General features: G+C 45.8%; 1 protein-coding gene across 1 annotated transcript in view; it reads left to right on the forward strand.

Annotated features, from left to right (window-relative positions):
- The window catches only part of LOC142243911 (band 4.1-like protein 4B), a 321,122-nt gene that overhangs the window by 154,413 nt on the left and 144,559 nt on the right, over nt 1–22,150 (forward strand). Inside the window, exons 5-6 of the mRNA XM_075316107.1 lie at nt 14,177–14,303; nt 18,373–18,450. Of these exons, the coding sequence (XP_075172222.1) occupies nt 14,177–14,303; nt 18,373–18,450 (205 nt within the window). The remainder of the gene's footprint in view (nt 1–14,176; nt 14,304–18,372; nt 18,451–22,150) is intronic.

Genomic DNA, 22,150 nt, shown 5'->3' on the forward strand with positions numbered 1-22,150 from the left:
TATTGTGAGAAATAAACTTTAAGGCTATGAACTTGCTATAGCCACAAACTCTCGCAGTGTAAAAAGTTACACCAGTGGCACCACCACCAGGGCCAGCCTGTTTAGGGGCTTGGCTCGTCTGCAACCAGGGGGGCCCGTCCGTAGAAAAGGGCCTTGGCTCACCTGCGACCAGAGAGCACGCCTGTTTATGGGGCCTTGGCTCACCACCACAAAGAGGGTACCTGGTCAGCACCAACTGTGGAGGCCGCCTCTGAATCCTGCCGGAAGAGGCTGACGGCGCGGATCCACCAGGCCAGGTATACCCTGAAACCACCAGCCCATGAAAGCCGCCTCTACATCCTGCCAGAAGTGGCTGAAGCCGCGGCCAACGGGAGAGGAAGATTGGAGGAAAGGTCTGGGGAAACGGATGGCCCAGACCTGGTTACCAACAGGACCGGTGACCTGCCTCCTGAGAGGGTTTTGGGTGGGTTAACGGACTTGTGGGTGGAGGGTGGTGATGTCTGATACATGGTGGTTTTAAAAATGTTTTACATGTTTTAATGTTTTATGCATTTTAAAATGTTGTCTTGCAGCCCGAGGACGTGCTGGTGATAACTAAGGGGGAATGTGGCGCCCCTGACCTGGTCAGGCACCACTGAGTACTGCACCCATGCTGGGGACAGTACAATACAGGTAATCCAGAAGGCTGACTGGGGTGTGGAACACAGGCGCATAGTGATCAGGTCTCACACATGTACCCATGAGAGGACCCCTGGGGATCCCAGGAGGGGGCAAAGCCTTGACCTTCACTGGAATAGTGGAGGGGGCCAAAAGCCTCCATCTCCTCTCAGGGGGTGTGGTGGAGAGTCTGGTTGCTAGGTGGCGTAGGCAGGCACAAAGGGAAAAGAGAAGGAGGAGCAAACAGTCGGGAGTCTGCAGCAGAGTGTGGAGGAGTGAGCAGCAGGAAAGTGAAGCTCAGACAGCAGCGGCAGTGAAGGTCCCAGAAGTGAGTCAGTTAGAGCAGAACTCCATAGGGCTCAGTGAGGAGCAGACCTGTGGGGCTGTTGCTGTCTAACAGCGCCCGCGCAGTGGCTACAGACGGGGGAGAACGGTCAACTAGGAGTGCTGCCTGAAAGCCAGCTTCAGCTAGAGAGTGCACGGAGTGGGAAGTAAGGAGACTGCTAGAGAGCACCAGGCCCAACCGGGCGGCAGATCCCGAAGCGAAGATAGATCCAGCTTTCTTCTGCTAAACCTGCCGGTGTGGGGCTCTTAAAGCCCACACCACAACACTACAAAAGCCGCAGCCACGTAACCGCAGTGAGGGCCCATAGGTCATAGGAGGCAAGAGGCTGGAGTGGCCTGGTCCGGGGAACAAGCATACGGCGAACGAAGGGGAGAGAGGCTGCAGCATCTTCCCTGGGTGACCCCCATAGGGACTCAAAGTCGGGGTCACCCCAAACCACCAAGGGCTAAGGAAGGCGAGTCAGTAGTCACCCTCATAAAGTCAGCCTGAAGGATACCTGGTTCCCACCTGGTTCATCTCAGCTACGCCCGGGTTACTCACCCTGCCACCTGAAGTGAGTAAAAACCCTGAAAGACATCCTGCCTGTGTGGTCATTCTGCGACTTGTGGTACTACAAACCTACACAGGGCCCTGGGGCTTGCCTCACTCTCAGGAGGCTACTACATCTAACTGCACACACCATCAGCCCCAGGCGACCCTCAACCTGCAGTGGCGGTCCCTACTGGCCGCAATACTGAGAGTGGCGTCACGATCAAACAAGAAGATTTCCTACCAGTGACGGAGATCCAGCAACGTGGAGTCCCTGAAGGTAATGCACCGACACCGACACAACACCTGCGGGGCTTCACAAGTGCAATGGCCAGCAGTACTTGTTCAGCTAAACAACAGTTCTGAGACATTGTTTCAAGTAACGTCACTGTGTTACTACAGATCAGAGTATGGACCAAGCTGAATTAGCTGAACAAGTACTGCCAGCAGGAGCATTTCTCAACTTGGATATTGTCATTAAGCAATACTATTCACAAAATCCTTTCAACCACATACTGTGACGGTCTACTGGCTTCTAGGACACTAGGATATTATCCAAAGTGGAGTGAGATTGCCTTTTATCTATTACTCTAACCAATAACTTGTTTTATAGCCTAATAGGCATTGCATTGGCACCTTCCTTTGTGGACTGTTTATTTATTGGCATTGATGCTGTCTATGTGACCTATCAACATTAGATCGTACTTTACATTTCCTTTGGTAACACAGTGTCCCAACCACAGGAAACAGAATCTGGGTCCTATTCCACAGGTCATCATCCTCTCCATCCTAATGATTAGTGGCAATAAATTACACTTCTGAAGCAGAAACGTAAAGAAAACTGGGAGTCATAGAAGGCCAACAAATATTTTAACATTTTGTTACCTTTCTGCCTATTCATGCACAGGGGCGGAATCCTGTGAAGGGTTCAACTTGTAAAGTCACCCTGGTAGATTACCCCTCAAAAATGTATTAAACTTAAAATAAGGAATAAGCTGAAATATCACAAAAATTTCAGTCATGGAAGACAAAGAATTTTCTCTTTTAAAGGCTGCAGTAAGCGACATGCAGCCCTCATCACTACCAATGGTGGATTTAACTCCTTTATAACCTAGGACGCCTCCCTCCCTTTAAAAAATGTTCATGCAGACAGCACGCATTAGTTTCCACACATGTTTACTGATCTGACCAGCAGATGAGCAGCTAACAGGCATGCGTGTATCGGAAATCCACCCGCCCCTGTTAGCCCATTCGATCATGCTGTCAACTCTGACGGCACAATTCAATGCTCTCTAGTGGGGATCATACTGTTCTCTACCATCATGGCAGCCCCGTGATGCGATCACGGGGTACTAATGTCTTGCCGTGACAGTATTATATTTGAAAATGCAAAGGATTCAAAAAGAGAAGTATTTCATCTTGTATGGTTGTGACTCAAACAGCCTTGATAAGAGCCTGAAACCAAGTCTCTGCAGATACCATGAGCCAAAAGTCTAGAATAATGCATAAGAACTGGAGTACAGTCTGGTTTCAAAACCTCCGCTGCTGGGTAAAAATTCAGTTAGCCAAAAGCTTGCAGGATAACATGAAAGGTGGTTTCGTTTTTACACATTTCAGAGTGATTCTCACTCCTTCCTCGGGACAGCCAGTGAGTTACAAAATGGTAGCAGCTACACAGTTTAAAAAGATTGCAGACAGTTCAAAAATGGCACCAAAAAAAGCACATGATCTGTTACATAAAAGTTCAAAAAATGCATTCAAGAACTGTTCACCATAAGTATAAAATATAAGTAAAACAATTATGATTTTTATTAACAAAAGAAAACTAAAAAATAAAAAAAGGGGAAAGGGAAAAAAGAAGATGAAAAAAATGAAACAAATGGGAGAAATTAAAAATGGGACTCAAATCCATAGTAGTAGTTGATTAACAGGTAGATAATCTACATTACATTATCTATGTTCACAGTATCAAGTGCGCTCTTAAAATGTAGTGTTAGCCATGACGACGAACATGCCAATAAATGTGCTTGTGGGATGCTGTGTTAGTGAATGCCAATGTGGGGGGAGGACAAGAGAGAAAATAAAAAAAAGAGATTGGACAAATGAATGAATTAGACTGTGTTCGTAAAGGTAAGAAAAATACAAAGGAGTTAGGGGTACTTTACACGCTGTGACATAGCTAGCATTTGCTAGCGATGTTGAGCGCGATAGTACCCGCCCCATCATACGGCCGATATGTGGTGATCGCTGCCGTAGAGAACATTATCGCTATGGCAGCGTCAAACGCACATACCTGCTCTGCAACATCGTGGTGACCGGCGAACCGCCTCCTTTCTAAGGGGGCGGTTTGTTCAGCGTCACAGCGATGTCACAGCAGCGACACTGAACCGCCGCCCAATAGAAAAGGAGGGGAGGAGATGAGCGGCCGGAACATGCCGCCCACCTCCTTCCTTCCTCCTTTACCTGTGGACAGAGGTAAGGTGATGGTTGTTGCTGCTGCGGTGTCACACACAGCGATGTGTGGTGCCGCAGAAGCGACGAACCACATCGCTACTGAGTAGAAAACGATATTTTGTATTAGAATGACCTCTCCATGACCACCGATTTTTCCCTCTTTTGCTATCGTTTATGGTCGCTCAGAGAAGTCACAAGCTGCGATCTCGCTAACGAGGCCGGATGTGCGTCACAACCACCGTGACCCCAATGATATCTCCTTAGCGATATCGCAGCGTGTAAAGCACCCTTTAGTGTATGAAACAATGTTGCCAAAAGGGAGTAAAAGGACAATATAACTACCAATATTACTGTTATACCAGTGCATATGGGCAGATCAGTGATAAACTTCACCAACAGGGGAGTCCACAGTCTATGAGTAATGACCTAAGGTTGTAGAACCCCAGATTGATGACTATGAGGGGTTTTCAAATGAACACAATTATTGCAAGATGAGACATAGGGTGGCTTTACACGCTGCGACATCGCTAGCCGATGCTAGCGATGGCGAGCGTGATAGCACCCGCCCCTATCATTTTGGCGATATGTGAAGATCGCTGCCGTAGCGAACATTATTGCTACGGCAGCGTCACACATACTTACCAGCTCGGCGACGTCGCTGTGACCGGCGAACCGCCTCCTTTCTAAGCTCGTCACAGCAACGTCACTAAGCGGCCGCCCAATCAAAGCGGAGGGGCGGAGATGAGCAGGACGAACATCCCACCCACCTTCTTCCTTCCTCATTGCTGGTGTGTGGCAGGTAAGGAGAGGTTCCTCGTTCCTGCGGCGTCACACGTAGCGATGTGTGCTGCCGCAGGAACGAGGAACAACTTCGCCCACGTGATAGCAGCGATAATTGAGAATGGACCCCCATGTCAATAAGGAGCGATTTTGGACGTTTTTGCAACGATCCAAAATCGCTCCTAGGAGTCACACGCAACGAGATCGCTACAGTGACCGGATGTGCGTCACAAAATCTGTGACCCCAACGAGATCGCTGTAGCGAAATCGTAGCGTGTAAAGCCCGCTATAATACTGAACTCTTGATGCAACTTTGTTCACTAAAAACAATGAGAGGGTAGCTCTGTGGCAGTATTACTACCAAGATGTCACACCAAAACTGAATCATAATGCTCACATAATTTCCTAAATTTTAAGTTCAAAATAACAGTTTACCTATAGGACAAGCGTCCCCCTGTACCTCCGCGACCTCCTTCTCATGGTTTAAACATAGAGCAGAAGTGACAACCTCTTTCTGCAAAATGAGAGGAGGCTCACTACCATTACTTCATTATGTCCTCCACCCTCCACCAGACACAAAGTTACAATGTGCAGAACACAAATGTGAAAAATATTGTCTCTGTCCAAATATATATGGACCTAACTGTACATATATATATATATATATATATATATATATATATATATATATATATATATGTGGCGCCCCTGAGGCTGCCATCGCCATAGAGGTACTGCATCTCAGCCAGAGGTGTGGTGCCCCATCCTGGATAAGAAAGAGGCCATCTGCCAGTTCCAGTACCAGAAACCCACAGACACTCAATTGTTACCTCACGCATTAGATCAGGACCGGGGTTGGTCCCATTAAGTGCCTGGTTATGGCACTTAAGCCCCATGCACTGGTCTGATACCAGATTAGGGGGGAGCTTAGTGGCTGAGGTGTCTGAGGTGAGTGGACAGAGTTAAGTTTGAAAATTGGTGGTTAGGAGAGTCAGTCAGTCAGGAGACCGACTAGGGGTGAGAACCTTAGGGGTCCTGTTCAACTCTGAGGAGATGGAAGAAAGAATCCCAGTAACTTAGGGGAAGTGTGTCAGACACCCCTATAGTCGCGTTTCACAGGCAACAGCTCAAGATGGAGGGATTGGTCGCAAACGGGGTTCCGGACCCTAGGCTAAGAACAAACTTCAGGACTTCCTAGTAACACCAGAGGCCAGGGTAGCTGTATGCACCTTCGGGCCATAAGCCGCATACGAATCCGCTGGAAGGGGGCCACATTGGACCAGGGAGCCAGGCAGGAAGAAATCCCTTTGAAGGTCCCCGGAGGGAGCCAGGTGGGCAGAAGTCCCTTTGAAGGTCCGCGGCCCCTGGCTCAGGGCACTTTGTGTGGAGGCGCAGTAGAGGAGGGAGAAAGTCAGCGCAGAGAGACGGCCAGGAAAGGCAAACAAAAGGTGTACCGGTACTGGCCTCGGCCTTACTCGGGATCGATGGTTGCCTATCACTGGGGATCCCAGCATACTGTGGATGGACTAAAATGGCTGTCAAGCTTGATCCCGTACAGTAAGTAAAACACTGTTGTTGCAAAGCCCTGGTGTCGTCTCCATTCCTCCTGCGTCACAACCTACCATCATAAACTTTTCATATTACCAACGGTCGCCCCGGGGTCTCGCTCCACCTGTGGGGAGCAAGATTACCTCAGCTGCGCCATCATCACCTGCCCCGGGGAACACGCAGTGCAGCGGCGGCCCACATAGCTGCAAAACCACAGGTGGCATCACAAACTTTATTCTATTATAAATAGAACTCCCATCTTCATACCCTTTATTATTTAAAAGACACCGCCAGGGTCACGGAGCCGGACCACGCCACCGCTGACATCCGCGGACTAGTCCGGCCCGGTTCCGAATACCCCCTGGGCACAGCGTGTCATATACACATACAGAGAAATACATACATATACACATATATAGTAAAATTCATTCATTTATATAGTGCTATTGATTCCACAGCGCTTTACATACAGTGGACACACTGTCCCCATTGTGTCTCACAATCTAAATTCCCTATCAGTATGTTTTTTGAGTGTGGGAGGAAACCGGAGAACCCAGAGGAAACCCGCACATACACGGGGAGAACATACAAATTCCTTGCGGATGTTGTCCTTGGTGGGATTTGAACCCAGGACCCCAGCACTGCAAGACTGCAGTGCTAACCACTGAGCCACCGTGCCACTATATATACACACAGTCTATATTACATACATATCTGTATGTATAATACAGACCAAATGTTTGGACACACCTTCTCATTCAGGCCTCCAACACACTCACGTGAAAATCACGCACATGCCGCGAGACACATATTTAACCTGCGTGTTGCGTGTGCTAAGTACGTGTCTCGGGTATGTGCGGGCCACGTGTGTTCTCCGTGTGCTATCCGCGATAGCACATGGAGAACCGGTAATTTGCATACTCACGTGGTCCGCGCTGCTGTCCATGGTTCTGATCTTCGGCTCCAGCCCCGCCCACTCCCCGCTGACGCTGCTTCCGGCCGAGCGGAAGGGCGGAGATTAGCACCCGTGACAGCACGCCCACCTCCTTAACACGCTCATAATGAGTGGCGGCCGGCAGGAACATTTAGCAGCTGAAGATTCTGCAGGTAATAAGGAGGTATGTGTTTTTTTATTTTTGAATAAATGACACGTGTTCTCCGGTGTGTGTCACACGGAACCGCATCCACACTACATCCGTGTGGTACGGGTGCGGGCCGTGTGACACCCGTGCTGCCGGAGAATACGGGGACATGTCAGCATGAAAAAAATCACGGACGCAGGTAAGTACGGAACACGTTCCATTCCAAAATACTTGCGTGTGTCCAAACAATAATGCCGTGCCGCCGGTACGTGAAAAAACTGAAAAATACGTACCGGCGGCACGGATGTGTGTCGCAGGCCTCAAAGAGTTTTTTTTTATTTTCACGACTCTGAAAATTGTAGATTCACATTGAAGGCATCAAAACTATGAATTAACACATATGGAATGACATACTTAACAAAAAATTGTGAAACAACTGAAAATATATCTTATATTCTATGTTCTTCAAAGTAGCCACCTTTTGCTTTGATTAATGCTTTGCACATTCTTGGCATTCTCTTGATGAGCTTCAAGAGGTAGTCACCGGAAATAGTTTTCACTTCATAGGTGTGCGCTGTCAGGTTTAATAAGTGGGATTTCGTGCCTTATAAATGGGGTAGGGACCATCAGTTGTGATGTGCAGAAGTCTGGTGGATACACAGCTGATAGTCCTACTGAATAGACTGTTAGAATTTGTATTATGGCAAGAAAAAAGCAGCTAAGTAAAGAAAAATGAGTGGCCATCATTACTTTAAGAAATGAAGGTCAGTCAGTCCGAAAAATTGGGAAAACTTTGAAAGTGTCCCCAAGTGCAGTGGCAAAAACCATCAAACGCTACAAAGAAACTGGCTCACATGAGGACCACCCCAGGAAACCAAGACCAAGAGTCACCTCCGCACCTGTGCTGCGGAGGAAAAGTTTATCCGAGTCACCAGCCTCAGAAATCGCAGGTTAACAGCAGCTCAGATTAGAGACCAGGTCAATGCCACACAGAGTTCTAGCAGAAGACACATCTCTAGAACAACTGTTAAGAGGAGACTTTGTGCAGCAGACCTTCATGGTAAAATAGCTGCTAGGAAACCACTGCTAAGGACAGGAAACAAGCAGAAGAGACTTATTTGGGCTAAAGAACACAAGAAATGGACATTAGACCAGTGGAAATCTGTGCTTTGGTCCGGTGAATCAAAATTTGAGATCTTTGGATCCAACCACCGTGTCTTGGTGCAACGCAGAAAAGGTGAACGGATGGACTCTACATGCCTGGTTCCCAGTGTGAAGCATGGGATGGTGTGGGGGTGCTTTGCTGGTGACACTGTTGGGGATTTATTCAAAATTGAAGGCATACTGAACCAGCATGGCTACCACAGCATCTTGCAGCGGCATGCTATTCCATCCAGTTTGCATTTAGTTGGACCATCATTTATTTTTCAACAGAACAATGACCCCAAACACACCTTCTGGCTGTGTAAGGGCTATTTGACTAAGAAGGAGAGTGATGGGGTGCTACGCCAGATGACCTGGCCTCCACAGTCACCAGACCTGAACCCAATCGAGATGCTCTGGGGTGAGCTGGACCGCAGAGTGAAGGCAAAAGGGCCAACAAGTGGTAAGCATCTCTGGATACTCTTTCAAGACTGTTGGAAGACCATTTCCGGTGACTACCTCTTGAAGCTCATCAAGTGAATGACAAGAGTGTGCAAAGCAGTAATCAAAGCAAAAGGTGGGTACTTTGAAGAACCAAGAATATAAGATATATTTCAGAAAACTCTTTGAATGAGAAGGTGTGTCCGAACTTTTTGTCTGTACCATATATATATATATATATATATATATATATATATATATATATATATATATATAGATACATATATATATGTATGGGGTGTAATATATTAAGTTTAAATGTGTCTAGTGTGTGTTATGTCAGAGGTGGGATTTTCTAATATTACACTCCACTCCATGCATAACATACAAAGAAATGCCTGTCTATGATATAATATATAACATTATACTCACCTATGTGGAGGTCTTTTTTTTCTTCTATATTCTTGCACAGAGCAGGGCAGGCACCCCTTCCCCCTCTGGTGCAGGCATGGAGGAGATCTGTCAGAGTGTACAGCACAGGGGAAGGAGGACTCATGCTGCAGCTGCTGGAGCCCATGTGCCCATATAGAGTGGTGAATGGATCTCTCCCTCCCTGTGTCAGTGCTAACATTCTAAACAGGGGATCCGGTGCTGACCTTGCACTTCCATCTCCCTCCTGTACAGAGTTTGTGCATTCACAGATGATCACAGAAACGCTATAAAAGAAGGGAGATTCAAGTATACAGGATATTAGTGTGACGCCCTGGCAAAACCAGGTAGTCACACAATAGGTCCCCGCATAACACCTTCCCTCACGTAGGTCACATACAGCCGACCTGAAACCCTAGTCACCCCCCTCAGGGCAAGGCAGGCACACCAGTGGGTGGGACCAGGCGGTTAGGAAACGCCCACCTAGGGGTCTAGACAGCCCGGGGCGGGAAAACAGTGAGATTAAGTTGAGGTTTGAAGTGAGTGGAGGTGCCAAACTGACAAGTGCCAGGGTGGGAGCCCTGGTACCTTGGCTAGGTGGCAGACGGTGGTCTCCGTCAGCAGGAGATGGGAAGACAGCTCGGCAGATCCGAGATGGACCGGGACAGGGTTGGAGCCCGTCGGTACTGACACCGGAGACCCGACCGGGGTACTCGGACCCTGAAGCCAGGACCGGAACCAACGGCCTAGCTAATCAACCGATTGAGGACAGGATTATAGGTCCTGTCCCAACCAAAGTCCCAAAAGCAGACAACCACCCACAGAGAGGGATAGGGCAATCGCCAGGGCCCCTATGCGGTGGTGTTCCACTTCACCACACACCGCGGGTGGCGTCACAAACCGAATACGGCCAAGGCCGTATAACTACGTCCCCCTTTTCATTCAGCGTGTCCGCGTGACCCCCGAGTCCGGAGGATCCCTCGAGCCATACAGCGGGTCCGGATCCGAGCAGCCCAGCTGCTGCGGGCGTGGGGGCAGCACATTAGCTCTGACACAGCTGATTGGACTGAGATGTCCAATCACTTGATAGGAGAGAGGGCTCTGTATATTTACATCGCTTGCTGTGAATAAACTTAGTTTGTCTCTCCTATCAGCTCATTGGACAGCTCAGTCCAATCAGTGTTCCCATACCTGCCCATACCCCCTTAGACCAGTGCTGCGTTTCACTTATGTACTGCCTCAACGTCAGCAGCCGGGCTGCTCGGATCCGGATCTGCAGTGTGGCTCGAGGGGTCTCCGGACCCAGGAGTCTTGCGCACACTTCGAAATAAAAAGGAGAATGATAGTATGTGGGGATATTGTATACAGTCCATGACGCCACCCACAGTGTGTGGTAAAATGGGGTACCACCACTGCTATTGGGGAGCACCCGGGGTGTTGGGATGGCAGCTAGCTGTTGTTAACCCTCCGTGGGTAGGGATGGATGCCCCGGGGCCAAGTGTCTATGTGCTGAGGATGGTGATTGGAGGGGCCGGCGCGCCCGGACGGATCGGGGGATGTTGGTGTACTCACTATTAAAGAAATCACATAAGTCCGTGGTAAACCAAGGTGCCAGTGGCCGGAGATCAGCGGCCGGATGTATTCTGGTCCCTCACCCGGGGTGATGGTCTGTGTCACTTTCCTCTGCACTATTTTAGTTCTCTTTTGGATTTCTCGGTATGGAACTTGGGAGTCCGCTCCCAGAACTTCAGGTGGGAGCCTTGCTCGCAGACTCTGACCCGTGGGATCTAAAGGGGCCCTGGCGGATGCCCTATCCCTCTCAGTGAGCTGCTGGGCTGCTTTTGGGACTTTGGGTGGGACAGGACCTGTAATCCTGTCTTCAACTGGTTGATTAACAAAGTTGGTGGTTCCGTACTCTGCTTTAGGGTCCAGGTACCCCCTCTGTGCACAGTTTCCGGGTCAGTTCTCCGGTGACGGTACCGGCGGGCTTCTACCCTGTCCCAGTCCACCTCGGATCTCCAGCAGCCATCATCCCATCTCCTGTCAGACACTGACCACCGTCTGCCACCTAGCCAGAACGCCGGGGCTCCAACCCCGACGCCTTTGCTCTCTGACTTCACTTGCACTTGACCTTCTCCTCTCTCATTCCTACTCCTCTCCACTTCAAACTTCAACTTAAACTCAACTGACTCTTTTCCCCTAAACCCCTAGGTGGGCGTTGTCCTTCCGCCTGGTCCTGCCCACTGGTGTGCCTGTCCTACCCTGGGGGGGGTGACTAGGGTTTTGTTGGCATTGGTGTAACCCTGTGAGGGAAGGTGTTATGCGGGGGCCTATTCTATGTGTGACCACCTGGCGGCGCCAGGGCGTCACACTTACATAGTGAGAGGGCAGCAGGAGACAGATGCACTGCGCAGGTGCTGGATAGTTTCCAGCACTTGCAAGGTGGAAACAGAGTGGAGGAGGCGGTTCTGTTGGGGGCTGGGTATTACGTCCAGCTGTGACATTATGACCAGACTCCAGAGAGGAAAACAAAAGTCGGATTGTGAGCAGCTTCTCCAGAATCAGGAAAGAGCTGCTAGCATCGCCATTTTTTGTATCTAGGCAACCTTGCAGAATGCTGACAGGCAGCATTTTACAAACTGTCAGCCTAGGCCCAAACCCAAATAATACAAAAAGCCCAGAGCATCCCTTTGAGTATTTAGTAAGGTTTTTACCTCAGTATTTGTAAGGCGAAATCAGGAGTGAAACAATCAGAGGAAAAGTATAATGGACATACCTGTACCAATTCTGCATTTTTTACCCTCTCCTGGTTTTGGCTTAGGCTACATTCACATTTCCGTTGTTTTGTATCAGTCACATGCGTTGTTTGACGCTTGTGACTGTTGTGTTGTACAATGGATGACAAGAATTGAAATTCATTGTCATGATAAAGCGGATTCCGTTGTAAAGTGAAAGAGAGAGAACGATCAGCTGATCGTTCACAATAGCCTGCCTCCGGCTTTTGAGAGCGATCAGCTGATCTCCCGGCCGCCGGCTTTTGAGAGCGATCAGTGGATCTCCCAGCCGCCGGCTTTTGAGAGCGATCAGCTGATCACCCAGCGGCCAGCTTCTGTGAATGATCAGCTGATCAGCCGGCTATTGTGAACAATCAGCTGATCGCTCTTAAAAGCCGGCGGCCGGGAGATCAGCTGATTGCTCACAGAAGCCGGGTGATCTGCTGATCATTCTGCCACCGAGAGACAGAGAGAGACATTCATTTGAATTATTAAACACAAGATTTGAGCATGCGCAGTGAAAACATAAGGATTCCTCTGCTCAAAAAATGTTACATGCCGTGTTCCCGCCGCTCGACGGTCAGTCGTTCCACGACTGATCAGTCAGGCGGCGGATGCAATGCAAGGGCATCAGTCGCAATCCGCCGCTCATACAAGTCTATGGGAAAGAACGGAATCCACCAAACGTATTGTGTTGTTTATCAGAGCGGCGGATTGTGACTGATCATAAACAACAGAAATGTGAACCTAGCTTTACAAATACTGAGGTAAAAAGCTCATCAAATACTCAACATTTTTATGTGACCTTAAGGTTCCTGTGCTCCTTGTGAATTATTTTGTGCATTTTAGGCTTTTAATATGCTTTCTGTGTCTCATTATTAAACCTTTAGCATACAATATTATTTTTAAATTTTAGTAAGTGGTGTATGTTTTTTGCCTTATATTGCACTGCATCATTTGCCAAGTGCTTTCTCTTCCACTTTTCTCAGTTTAGCCCACAAAGAGAAGTGGAGTTGAAAGCATTTGAAATGTTATGGACTTATTTTGAAATATAATATGGAGTAGTCACATGATGAGTGCAAAGATTATGGAAGTAGCAAAAGCCTAACAGTACTAACACTCTCAGAGTCACACTAGCATATAGCACCCGTTGATTCTCTCATGCGAGAGCATCGGATGTGATATGCAAATGACTTTCAACTCGTGGTCTGCTGAGAACATGATCAATGTCAACATACTGTGATCTGATTCTCTCACATGCAAGAATCAGAGCACAGGTGAGGAGAAGAAAGAGAGATTAATTTCTCCATCTTCTTCATTGTTTGTCATGGCGTATATCAGACTGCCCTCTGCAAAATGTTTCACATGCACTCATAAACATGTATGGGTGCTAACGATCCAAGACATGCTGCCAATTTCAGCATGCTACAATTTAATTTCTTCCTCAGTCCAATTAGAGCTCACAAAAAACTTTCACTCACAGAGAGTAAAGGAGGAAGGTGTTCACTTGCTGCGCCAAAGAGATCACTCCAGCAGATGTTCAGATTAATGTCACTTTATTAATCATATGGGTCAACGCGTTTCTGGAGCCTCTGCCCCCTTCATCAGGACCATCAAGAACAAGAAACTTTCACTAACATTGGTCTGAGTTCATTGTGAACTTTTCTCGTATTGCACTCATTTGCATTATACACCAGTGTGAGCAAGACCTTAGGATTAAGCAAATACCAGACAACGCTTTTAATATACAGTATATACAGACCAAGTATACAAAATGCCTTCCAGGCATGTTTGTTCACCCCAATTTTCCCAAAACATGATACAATTGCAGTGCCTTTAAGGGTTTTTGGAAAATCTGAAAAAAAATTGTCGCGAACTCATTAAGTGAACACAGGCTTACAGTATAATTCCCTTTATAGCATATATGATGCTCATATTGTAATTAATAGTGAAGATTATGGTAATTGTAAGTATTATTTTCTTTGCTTTCTTAGTAACCACAGTGATGAAGATGATCTTCCTCCAGCCCTGGCTGCAGTAGCTGCTGAATCAGCTGCAGAACATAGAGCTGCTCTTCTCTTGGCTTCCAATGGAAACTCCCAGGCGTCCTCTATTGAGAAGGTCAATAGTGCTGTGTGATGATATTCTTTCAAATAGATGTGGGTCTGGCAAAGTCACAAATGTAAAATAAGCTGTTGGAAGTTGTTTTATGCAAAAATAGGTAGTCATTTTAAGGAACTGGAAACATTTTGAAAAAACAATCTTCTCAAAAATAACTTGGATTTTATGATTTGTGCAACTTTTGGTCAAGTTTCACTAAGTAAAAACACAATATAGCAAGTCTAAAGACTCAGATCTACCATCTATCAAAAGGTATTTATAACTTGAATTACACTATAAATTGATAGAAAAATCTATTTTCTTTAAGATCAAGTTACATCAGCAATCATGATCGCGAGTCATACAAAAAAATAAAAGGTACTGTGCACTGGTATAAAGTGACCACAGTCACAGTAGATGAATGCAGAAAGGGAAAAAAAGACTGTAACTGTTTCAAGTTACAACTCCAGAACTGTATACTTCTGAGAATTTCTAAAAGTGAATCTGTCATCAGATTTCATAATATAAAATGTATAAGTTATTAAAATATCAACTAGAACAGATTTTCAAGACTGACTGCTATAAATTGTACTAAACAGTTTGAGTTTTCAGCACCAGGAGGAAGGATTGATATTGAGGAGTTTGTCAGTCAGGCTAGGTGACTGGATATTGAGCTTAAGGGCCCTTTTCCACCTGCGATGCGCATGTGCGAGTGCAATCCGATAAAAAATCGGATTGCACTCGCACCAGTGTTAATCAATGAAGCAGTTTCCTCTTTCCTGTTATTTCTCCACATGAATCGTGCTCTCGGTGTAATCATAGCATGCTGTATTTTGCAGTGAGTCTCAGCTCACACACCCCAACATCGCACTACACTTGCATGTTATGCGACTACAGTGCGGTGCACGCAGAGACAGGCAGCGGAGGAGATGGGGAGAAAGTGTTCCCTCCATCTTCTCCGCAATTGCATGACCTTTGGCTGACACCCGCAGCAGAGGGTCATTAGCATATCGCTGCCCATGCTTCCGCATCAGAAGCGGTACGCAAGTGGAAAAGGGCCCTAAAGAGGCTGTCCACTACTTTGTCCCTCTCATGTGAACTAACTGGCCTACATAAGCTCTTTTGTAAATAGTTTGATTTCCCAAATGCCTCTGTAATCTGAGCTGTTCTTCTTGTCCCTTGATCTCTGGCTATGATGTCATATTAGATTCTTCCTGGCTCTGGAGTCATGTGACCTTTCATGCAGGTGGGCTTCTATTCAGCAAAGCTCACTCTCTGCTTCTGTGTATACAGCTGCAGACACAGCTCTTGCATCCCCCTGCACATTTCTCCCACCAGTGTTCTCCCTTTTATCTGCATGTATACAGCAATGTGTCTATATGTGTAGACATACTGCTCTATATCCTGTGTAATATGTATGCATGTGCATATATATATATATATATATATATATATATATCTAGATATATATATGTATACACACACACATTATATATACTAGCTGTAGTACCCGGACGTTGCCCAGGATAGTAACTGTCTCTCTCCCAGTCTCTGTCTGTCTGTATAAGTCTCTCTGTCTGTCTCTGTATCAGTCTCTCTGTCTGTCTCTGTATTAGTCTCTCTGTCTCTCTATCTCTGTGTCTGTCTCTCTCTATCTCTGTCTGTCTGTCTCTGTCTGTCAGTCTCTTTCCCCATCTGTCTCATTCACTCTCACTCCATGTCTATCTCATTCCAGGTCTGTCTCATTTCAGATCTGTTTCTTTCCCCATCTGTCTCTTTCCCCATCTGTCTCATTCTAGGTCTGTCTCGTTCCAGGTCTGTCTCATTCCAGGTCTGTCTTTTTCCCCATCTGTCACTTTCCCAATCTGTCTGTTTCCCTGTCTGTCTGTTTCCCCATCTCTCATTCCCCATCTGTCTCATTCCCCGTCTGTCTCATTCCAGGTCTGTCTTGTTCCCCGTCTGCCTCTTTCCCCATCTGCCTCTTTCCCCGTCTGTCCCTTTCCACGTATGTCTGTTTCCACGTCTGTCTGTTTCCACATCTGTCTCTTTCCACGTCTCTCTTTCCATGTCTGTCTCTGTCTCTTTCCCTGTCTCTTTACTTTTCTCTGTCTCTTTCTTTGTCTCTGTCTTTTTCCCTGTCTGTCTCTGTCTGTCTCTCTGTCTGTCTCTTTCCCTGTCTGCCTGTCTCTTTCATTGTCTGTCTCTGTCTCTCTGTCAGTCTGTTTCCCTGTCTGTCTCTGTCTGTCTCTCTGTCTGTCTCTTTCCCTGTCTGCCTCTGTCTTTCTCTTTGACTGTCTGTCTCTTTCTGTCTTTCACTATCCGTCTCCTCACCCACACTTATTACCTCACACATAAGCTTCTTATACTAACAATTTATTTTGTTCCTATAGCAACCAATTACAGCTTGTATTAATAACCTAATAGCTCGCAGCTGCATTGACTTTAATGTAGGCAGGTTTATTGGAGAGTAACTGTAAAGTGCAGGGTTATATTTTCCTGTCAAAACATAGTCTATGAAGTTCCCTTAGTTACATGGAGTGTCTGTGCAAAATTTCGTGATTGTAAATGCGACGGTGCGGATTCCTGTAGTGGACATACACACTCACACACACACACACACACATACATACCCACATACATACATACACTCAGCTTTATATATATATATATATATATATATATATATATATATATATATGTATATATATATATATATATATATATATATATATATATATATATATCACACACACCCTTCTCTGTTCCCTTATTTAGGTACATACAGTCATACATCCGTCACCCTATACATCAATCTAGTTACAGTAGAACATAATTTGGAGTCAGAAGTGGGAAGGAAATAATCTTTGTTGTCAGAGCTGGTGTTCTGGTGCTTTGTGTCACTTCTGTTCAGTTTATTATTGACTTGATTCCGGAACTGTCATGAACAGGACAGTATGCTGAGGATGTGTTTGACACTGGGAGAGAAGTGAGATGTTTTTTGGGGGAAATTAAAAGGGCTGTGCTCACTGTCAGCTTGTAGAAATGCAGAAATGCATAAAAACAGCAGAAAAGGTACATGGCGTTCTTTAGTGTTATTATCTTTAGGCATTTATGGAAACACAGCGGCTGTGTAAGGGTAGTGACATCATTTTTAAACTTTAAAAAAAATGTTATACAACAATTCTAAATTGGTTTTCAAAGTAAGTACACCAGATTTACTTGTGTAAGAGATCTATGTAATATTATTTGCAGTTTATGTTATGAAATTTACCGACAGATCCACTTTCAGTAGTGACCGTTACCTTTGAACTCCCCTCTTTCTGCAAATTTCGATATGTCTGTGTTGTAAAAATTAGTTTCTTCTCATAAAAATAAATCTCAGTACAGAACTCTTTTGCATTAATGCTATGTTTACATCATGGTGTAACACTTCATTGAGATATTCTCCATGAAAGCTCACAGCGTATTCATGGGGCCCTACATACCCGATGGATGCTATAGTAGTGTCTTTTTGACAAGGGACAAGCAGGTATACATTAGTATACTTTTTTATTTTTTAACTGTATAAAAAAAATCATAGTTCACTGAATATTCTTATACAGAAGAATTTCCAATATCTTTCTTTTTATCAGATGCTTAGCAAAAAGTGGTTAACCGAATGTAAAAGAATTGTTTTTCGATATTGATGAATAAAAATAATACAAAGAGGCATACACATTACTCCAGTAAACCTTCAACTCCAGCACTGGCCGCTCAGGAGATCTGCGCCGGCTTCGTAAACATTGTCTACCCCATTCGGAAGTCACAGCAGTTGGTTAGAAAAGCTTGTCACAGAGTACGTCAGGAAATACTCCCAATGTACAGTATGTCTTTAAAGAAAGGCTTGTACGATATACAAACTCTACCCTTGGTTATTGTTAAATGTTTTACCATTTTAGACCTTTACTCACCGTGTAGCAATCTATAAAATATATATTATTCTATGTAATGTACACATGTAATGCATGTACTGTATATATTAACATGAAAGAACTTCTAGACTTTTTGTACTGCTTAGGAAGGAAATCATTTTTCAAAACATTTTTTGCAGAGTCCTAGAAAAGCGAGCAGCTCCTTCACATTAGAACCAGGGGATCTTTTAATGGATTTCACAGAAGCCATACCAATGGTATGTTTTCACTTTGTCTACTTTTGCCACTTTTATTTGTAAGAAATAGCTGTAGATATCTCATCAGATGTCACGGAACTAAGGATACAATTATGATTTTGCATAGTTCTTCAATTTTTTCTTTTATCATAGGGTATGTAAATCTGTATTCGCTAGCAAAGATCTAGACTTTACACGTGATCGGAATAAAAAGGAAATGTATTTAACATAGTTACATAGGTTGAAAAAAGACCTAGGTCCATCTAGTTCAACCTTTCTTCACCAGTTCTACATTTTGTCACTAAATCATTTATAACTGACAATGTTGTGTATATTGAGGAAATCATCCAGCCCTTTTTTAAAAGTTTAAGTTTAAATTAAAGGGGTTTTCCACTACTTTTACACTGATGACCTTAGGATAGGTCATCAATGTCTGATCGGCCGGGGTCTGAGACCCTGCACACCTGCCAATCTGCCCACCTGCTATCGGTCCCGGCGGGCAGCTGGAAATTCTCAGTTTCGGAGCTGCTCTGTCTTCTGCTAGTGGCTGCAGCTGCGTACTGCACATCCACCTCCTACTGATCTGTACGTAAAAGTAGTGGACAACTTCTTTAAGTTTAAATTAGGAGTTACAATTAAAAATGGATAGATCAAGATAAGATATAAATAAAACAGCCAGAGCACGTTAGATCATGCTGTTAGAGTTTATCAAAATGAAAAAGAGATCTATGAGAGAGTGAGGAGGGATCTGACATGGTGCAAAAGGGTGTAGTATTTAACTCCTTCATACCTTGGTGATTTTTCATTCTCTATATTTCATCCTTTTCTTCCAAGAGCCATAACCTTTTTAGTTTTCTATCAATATAGCCCTAAGAGAGCTTGTTTTTTGCTGGATGATCACATGATAATTTTTATACATGTTGTCCTACTCCAAGCTGTATAGGCTTGAGAGCCAACTACCAATTAAGTAAATCAGGTGATGTGCATCTCTGTAATGAGGAGGGGTGTGGTGTAATGGCATCAACACCCTATATAAGGTGTGCTTAATTATTAGGCAACTTCCTTTCCTTTGGCAAAATGGGTCAGAAGAGAGATTTGACGGCCTCTGAAAAGTCCAAAATTGTGAGATGTCTTGCAGAGGGATGCAGCAGTCTTGAAATTGCTAAACTTTTGAAGCGTGATCACCGAACAATCAAGTGTTTAATGGCAAATAGCCAACAGGATCGCAAGAAGCGTGTTGGGTAAAAAAGGCGAAAAAATGTTTTGCTTTACATATATAGAATATTTCCCTAGGCCTTGAGTCATAAATGAATAATGGCCCCCTTGTTCACCTGATCTGAACCCCAGAGAGAACCTGTGGTCCCTCATAAAATGTAAGATCTACAGGGAGGGAAAACAGTACACCTCTCGGAACAGTGTCTGGGAGGCTGTGGTGGCTGCTGCACGCAATGTTGATCGTAAACAGATCAAGCAACTGACAGAATCTATGGATGGTAGGCTGTTGAGTGTCATAAAGAAAGGTGGCTATATTGGGCACTCATTTTTTGGGGTTTTTGTTTTTGTATGTCAGAAATGTTTATTTCTAAATTTTCTGCAGTTATATTGGTTTACCTAGTGAAAATAAACAAGTGAGATGGGAATATATTTGGTTTTTATTAAGTTGTCTAATAATTTTGCACAGTAATAATTACCTGCACAAACAGATATCCTCCTAAAGTAGCCAAATCTAAAAAAAACCCCACTCCAACTTACAAAAATATTAAGCTTTGATATTTATGAGTCTTTTTGGGTTGATTGAGAACATAGTTGTTGATCAATAATAAAAAAAATCCTCTAAAATACAACTTGCCTAATAATTCTAAGTGATTAAAAAAAATTAAGAAATCGCTGCACTTTTTTTTGACATTTTCCGAGATCCCATAGCGTTCTCATTTTTCTGGATCTGGGGCTAAGTGATGGCCTATTTTTTGTGTCTTAAGCTGACGTTTTTAATTGAACTTTTTTGTGTAGATGCACTATTTTGATTGCCTGTAATTACATTTTAATCCAATGTTGCACCGCCCAACAGCTGATAGCGATGTAGAATGTTGCGATTACAGCCGGAGCACCTAAGGCTATGTGCCCACGTTGCGTTGTGTCCCTGCAGAAATTTCTGCAGTGATTTGAACAGCACATGTGCGCTTCAAATCGCTGCAGAAATACTGCGTAATGAATGCAGTGAAAAAGCCGATTTCATGCGCTCGGGATGTAGCCTCCACCATAGACAGAGCGGGACCTGCATTCAAAGCGCACGGAATAAGTGACATGGTGCTTTTTAGAACGCAGCTATTTGGCAGCATACAAATTCCTGCGTTCTAAAACGCAATGTGCGCATGGATTATGCACAATCTTCATAGATTGTGCAGGGGACGCAGGGCGCATGCAGTTACGCTGCAGTGCAATACGCAGTGTAACTGCATGCAAACACGCAATTTGGGCACAGAGCCTAACTGTCAGAGTTTGGCAGCATGATCTAACTAGTTAACAGGTGTGACGCCCTAGCCTATCAGGTCGTCACAAGGGTGCCGTGCAATCTGCCCTTCTGCATGGTACCCGCTCCTCCTTGGTTATGGGTCCTGTCGCTTTGGTGTTGCTACCAACAGGTGTACACAAATCCTGAGGAACACTCTGCACCACACCCACCAAACACCCATTGGGCAGCCTGAGGGGAATAGGGCAACCCAGATGGGGGGCTGGTAGAAGGAGGGCAGAAGTGCCAGTGCAGTAAGGGAGTTGTAGAGAGTGGAGGTGGAAGGAGAGACAGCGGGGACAGTCCAGGTCACGCTGTGGAGCTGGGTGCCTGTACCCGTCCCAGGTGCCAGACGTTGGCCTGGCCAGAAGGAGCTGGAACTCCAGTCACAGGGGGGTAATGGCAGGGAGTACGGTGCTGCTACAGAGAGCAGGCCGGCTGCCTTGTGCTACAACCGGGCAGAGACCAGGGCACGACGGGGTACGCGGACCCTAGGCTGGGAAGTAGCTTCACGCAGCCCAGTAATTCACCCGACGGGAACGGAATCTTCAGGAACCGTTCCCCACCCGCTCCACAATCTGGATACTAGCGCAATGAGGGGGATAGAACTTCCCACAACCGTCCAGAAAATCCCAAGCGTGAACCCTGAGAGCAAGCTCACCCTGCTAGCCACGCAGGTGAGCGGGACCCGAAACGCTTCAAGTGTAAGGGATCCACACGTAGGACACACAGTGCTAAGGGACAAGGCTTCAGGTCAACAAGCAGCACCAAGAGGACACGGACCCAGCGTGCTCGTACAAGGACCACAGAGTGTTCAAGAGTTTTGTTTACCTGGTGTCAGCGTCAGTGACTATGGACTGTGTGAGTATACGTTACACCCTTGCACCTGAAGGGTTCCCCACTCCATCCATCACCGGGCCCCGGGACACCACTCCCCTGCCCACGGAGGGGTTAACAACTTCAGCTGCCACGCACCAGCGTTCCCGGGCTCCCCAAACCGACAGTGATGGTCCCTCACGTTACTGCACACCGTGGGTAGCGTCACGAACACTATCCCAAAACACAAAAACTTCCCCTTTTTATTTCGAGAGGCCACGCGACCCTGCCTCGGGTCCGGAGACCCCTCGAGCCACTGCGGATCCGGGTCTGAGCAGTCCATCGGTTGTCGCGGGGGCGGCACACAGGCGTGGACTGATCCTGGGACTTCTTGTC

Source organism: Anomaloglossus baeobatrachus, chromosome 6 (assembly GCF_048569485.1).
Source record: "Anomaloglossus baeobatrachus isolate aAnoBae1 chromosome 6, aAnoBae1.hap1, whole genome shotgun sequence".
Classification (NCBI taxonomy): Eukaryota; Metazoa; Chordata; class Amphibia; order Anura; family Aromobatidae; genus Anomaloglossus; species Anomaloglossus baeobatrachus.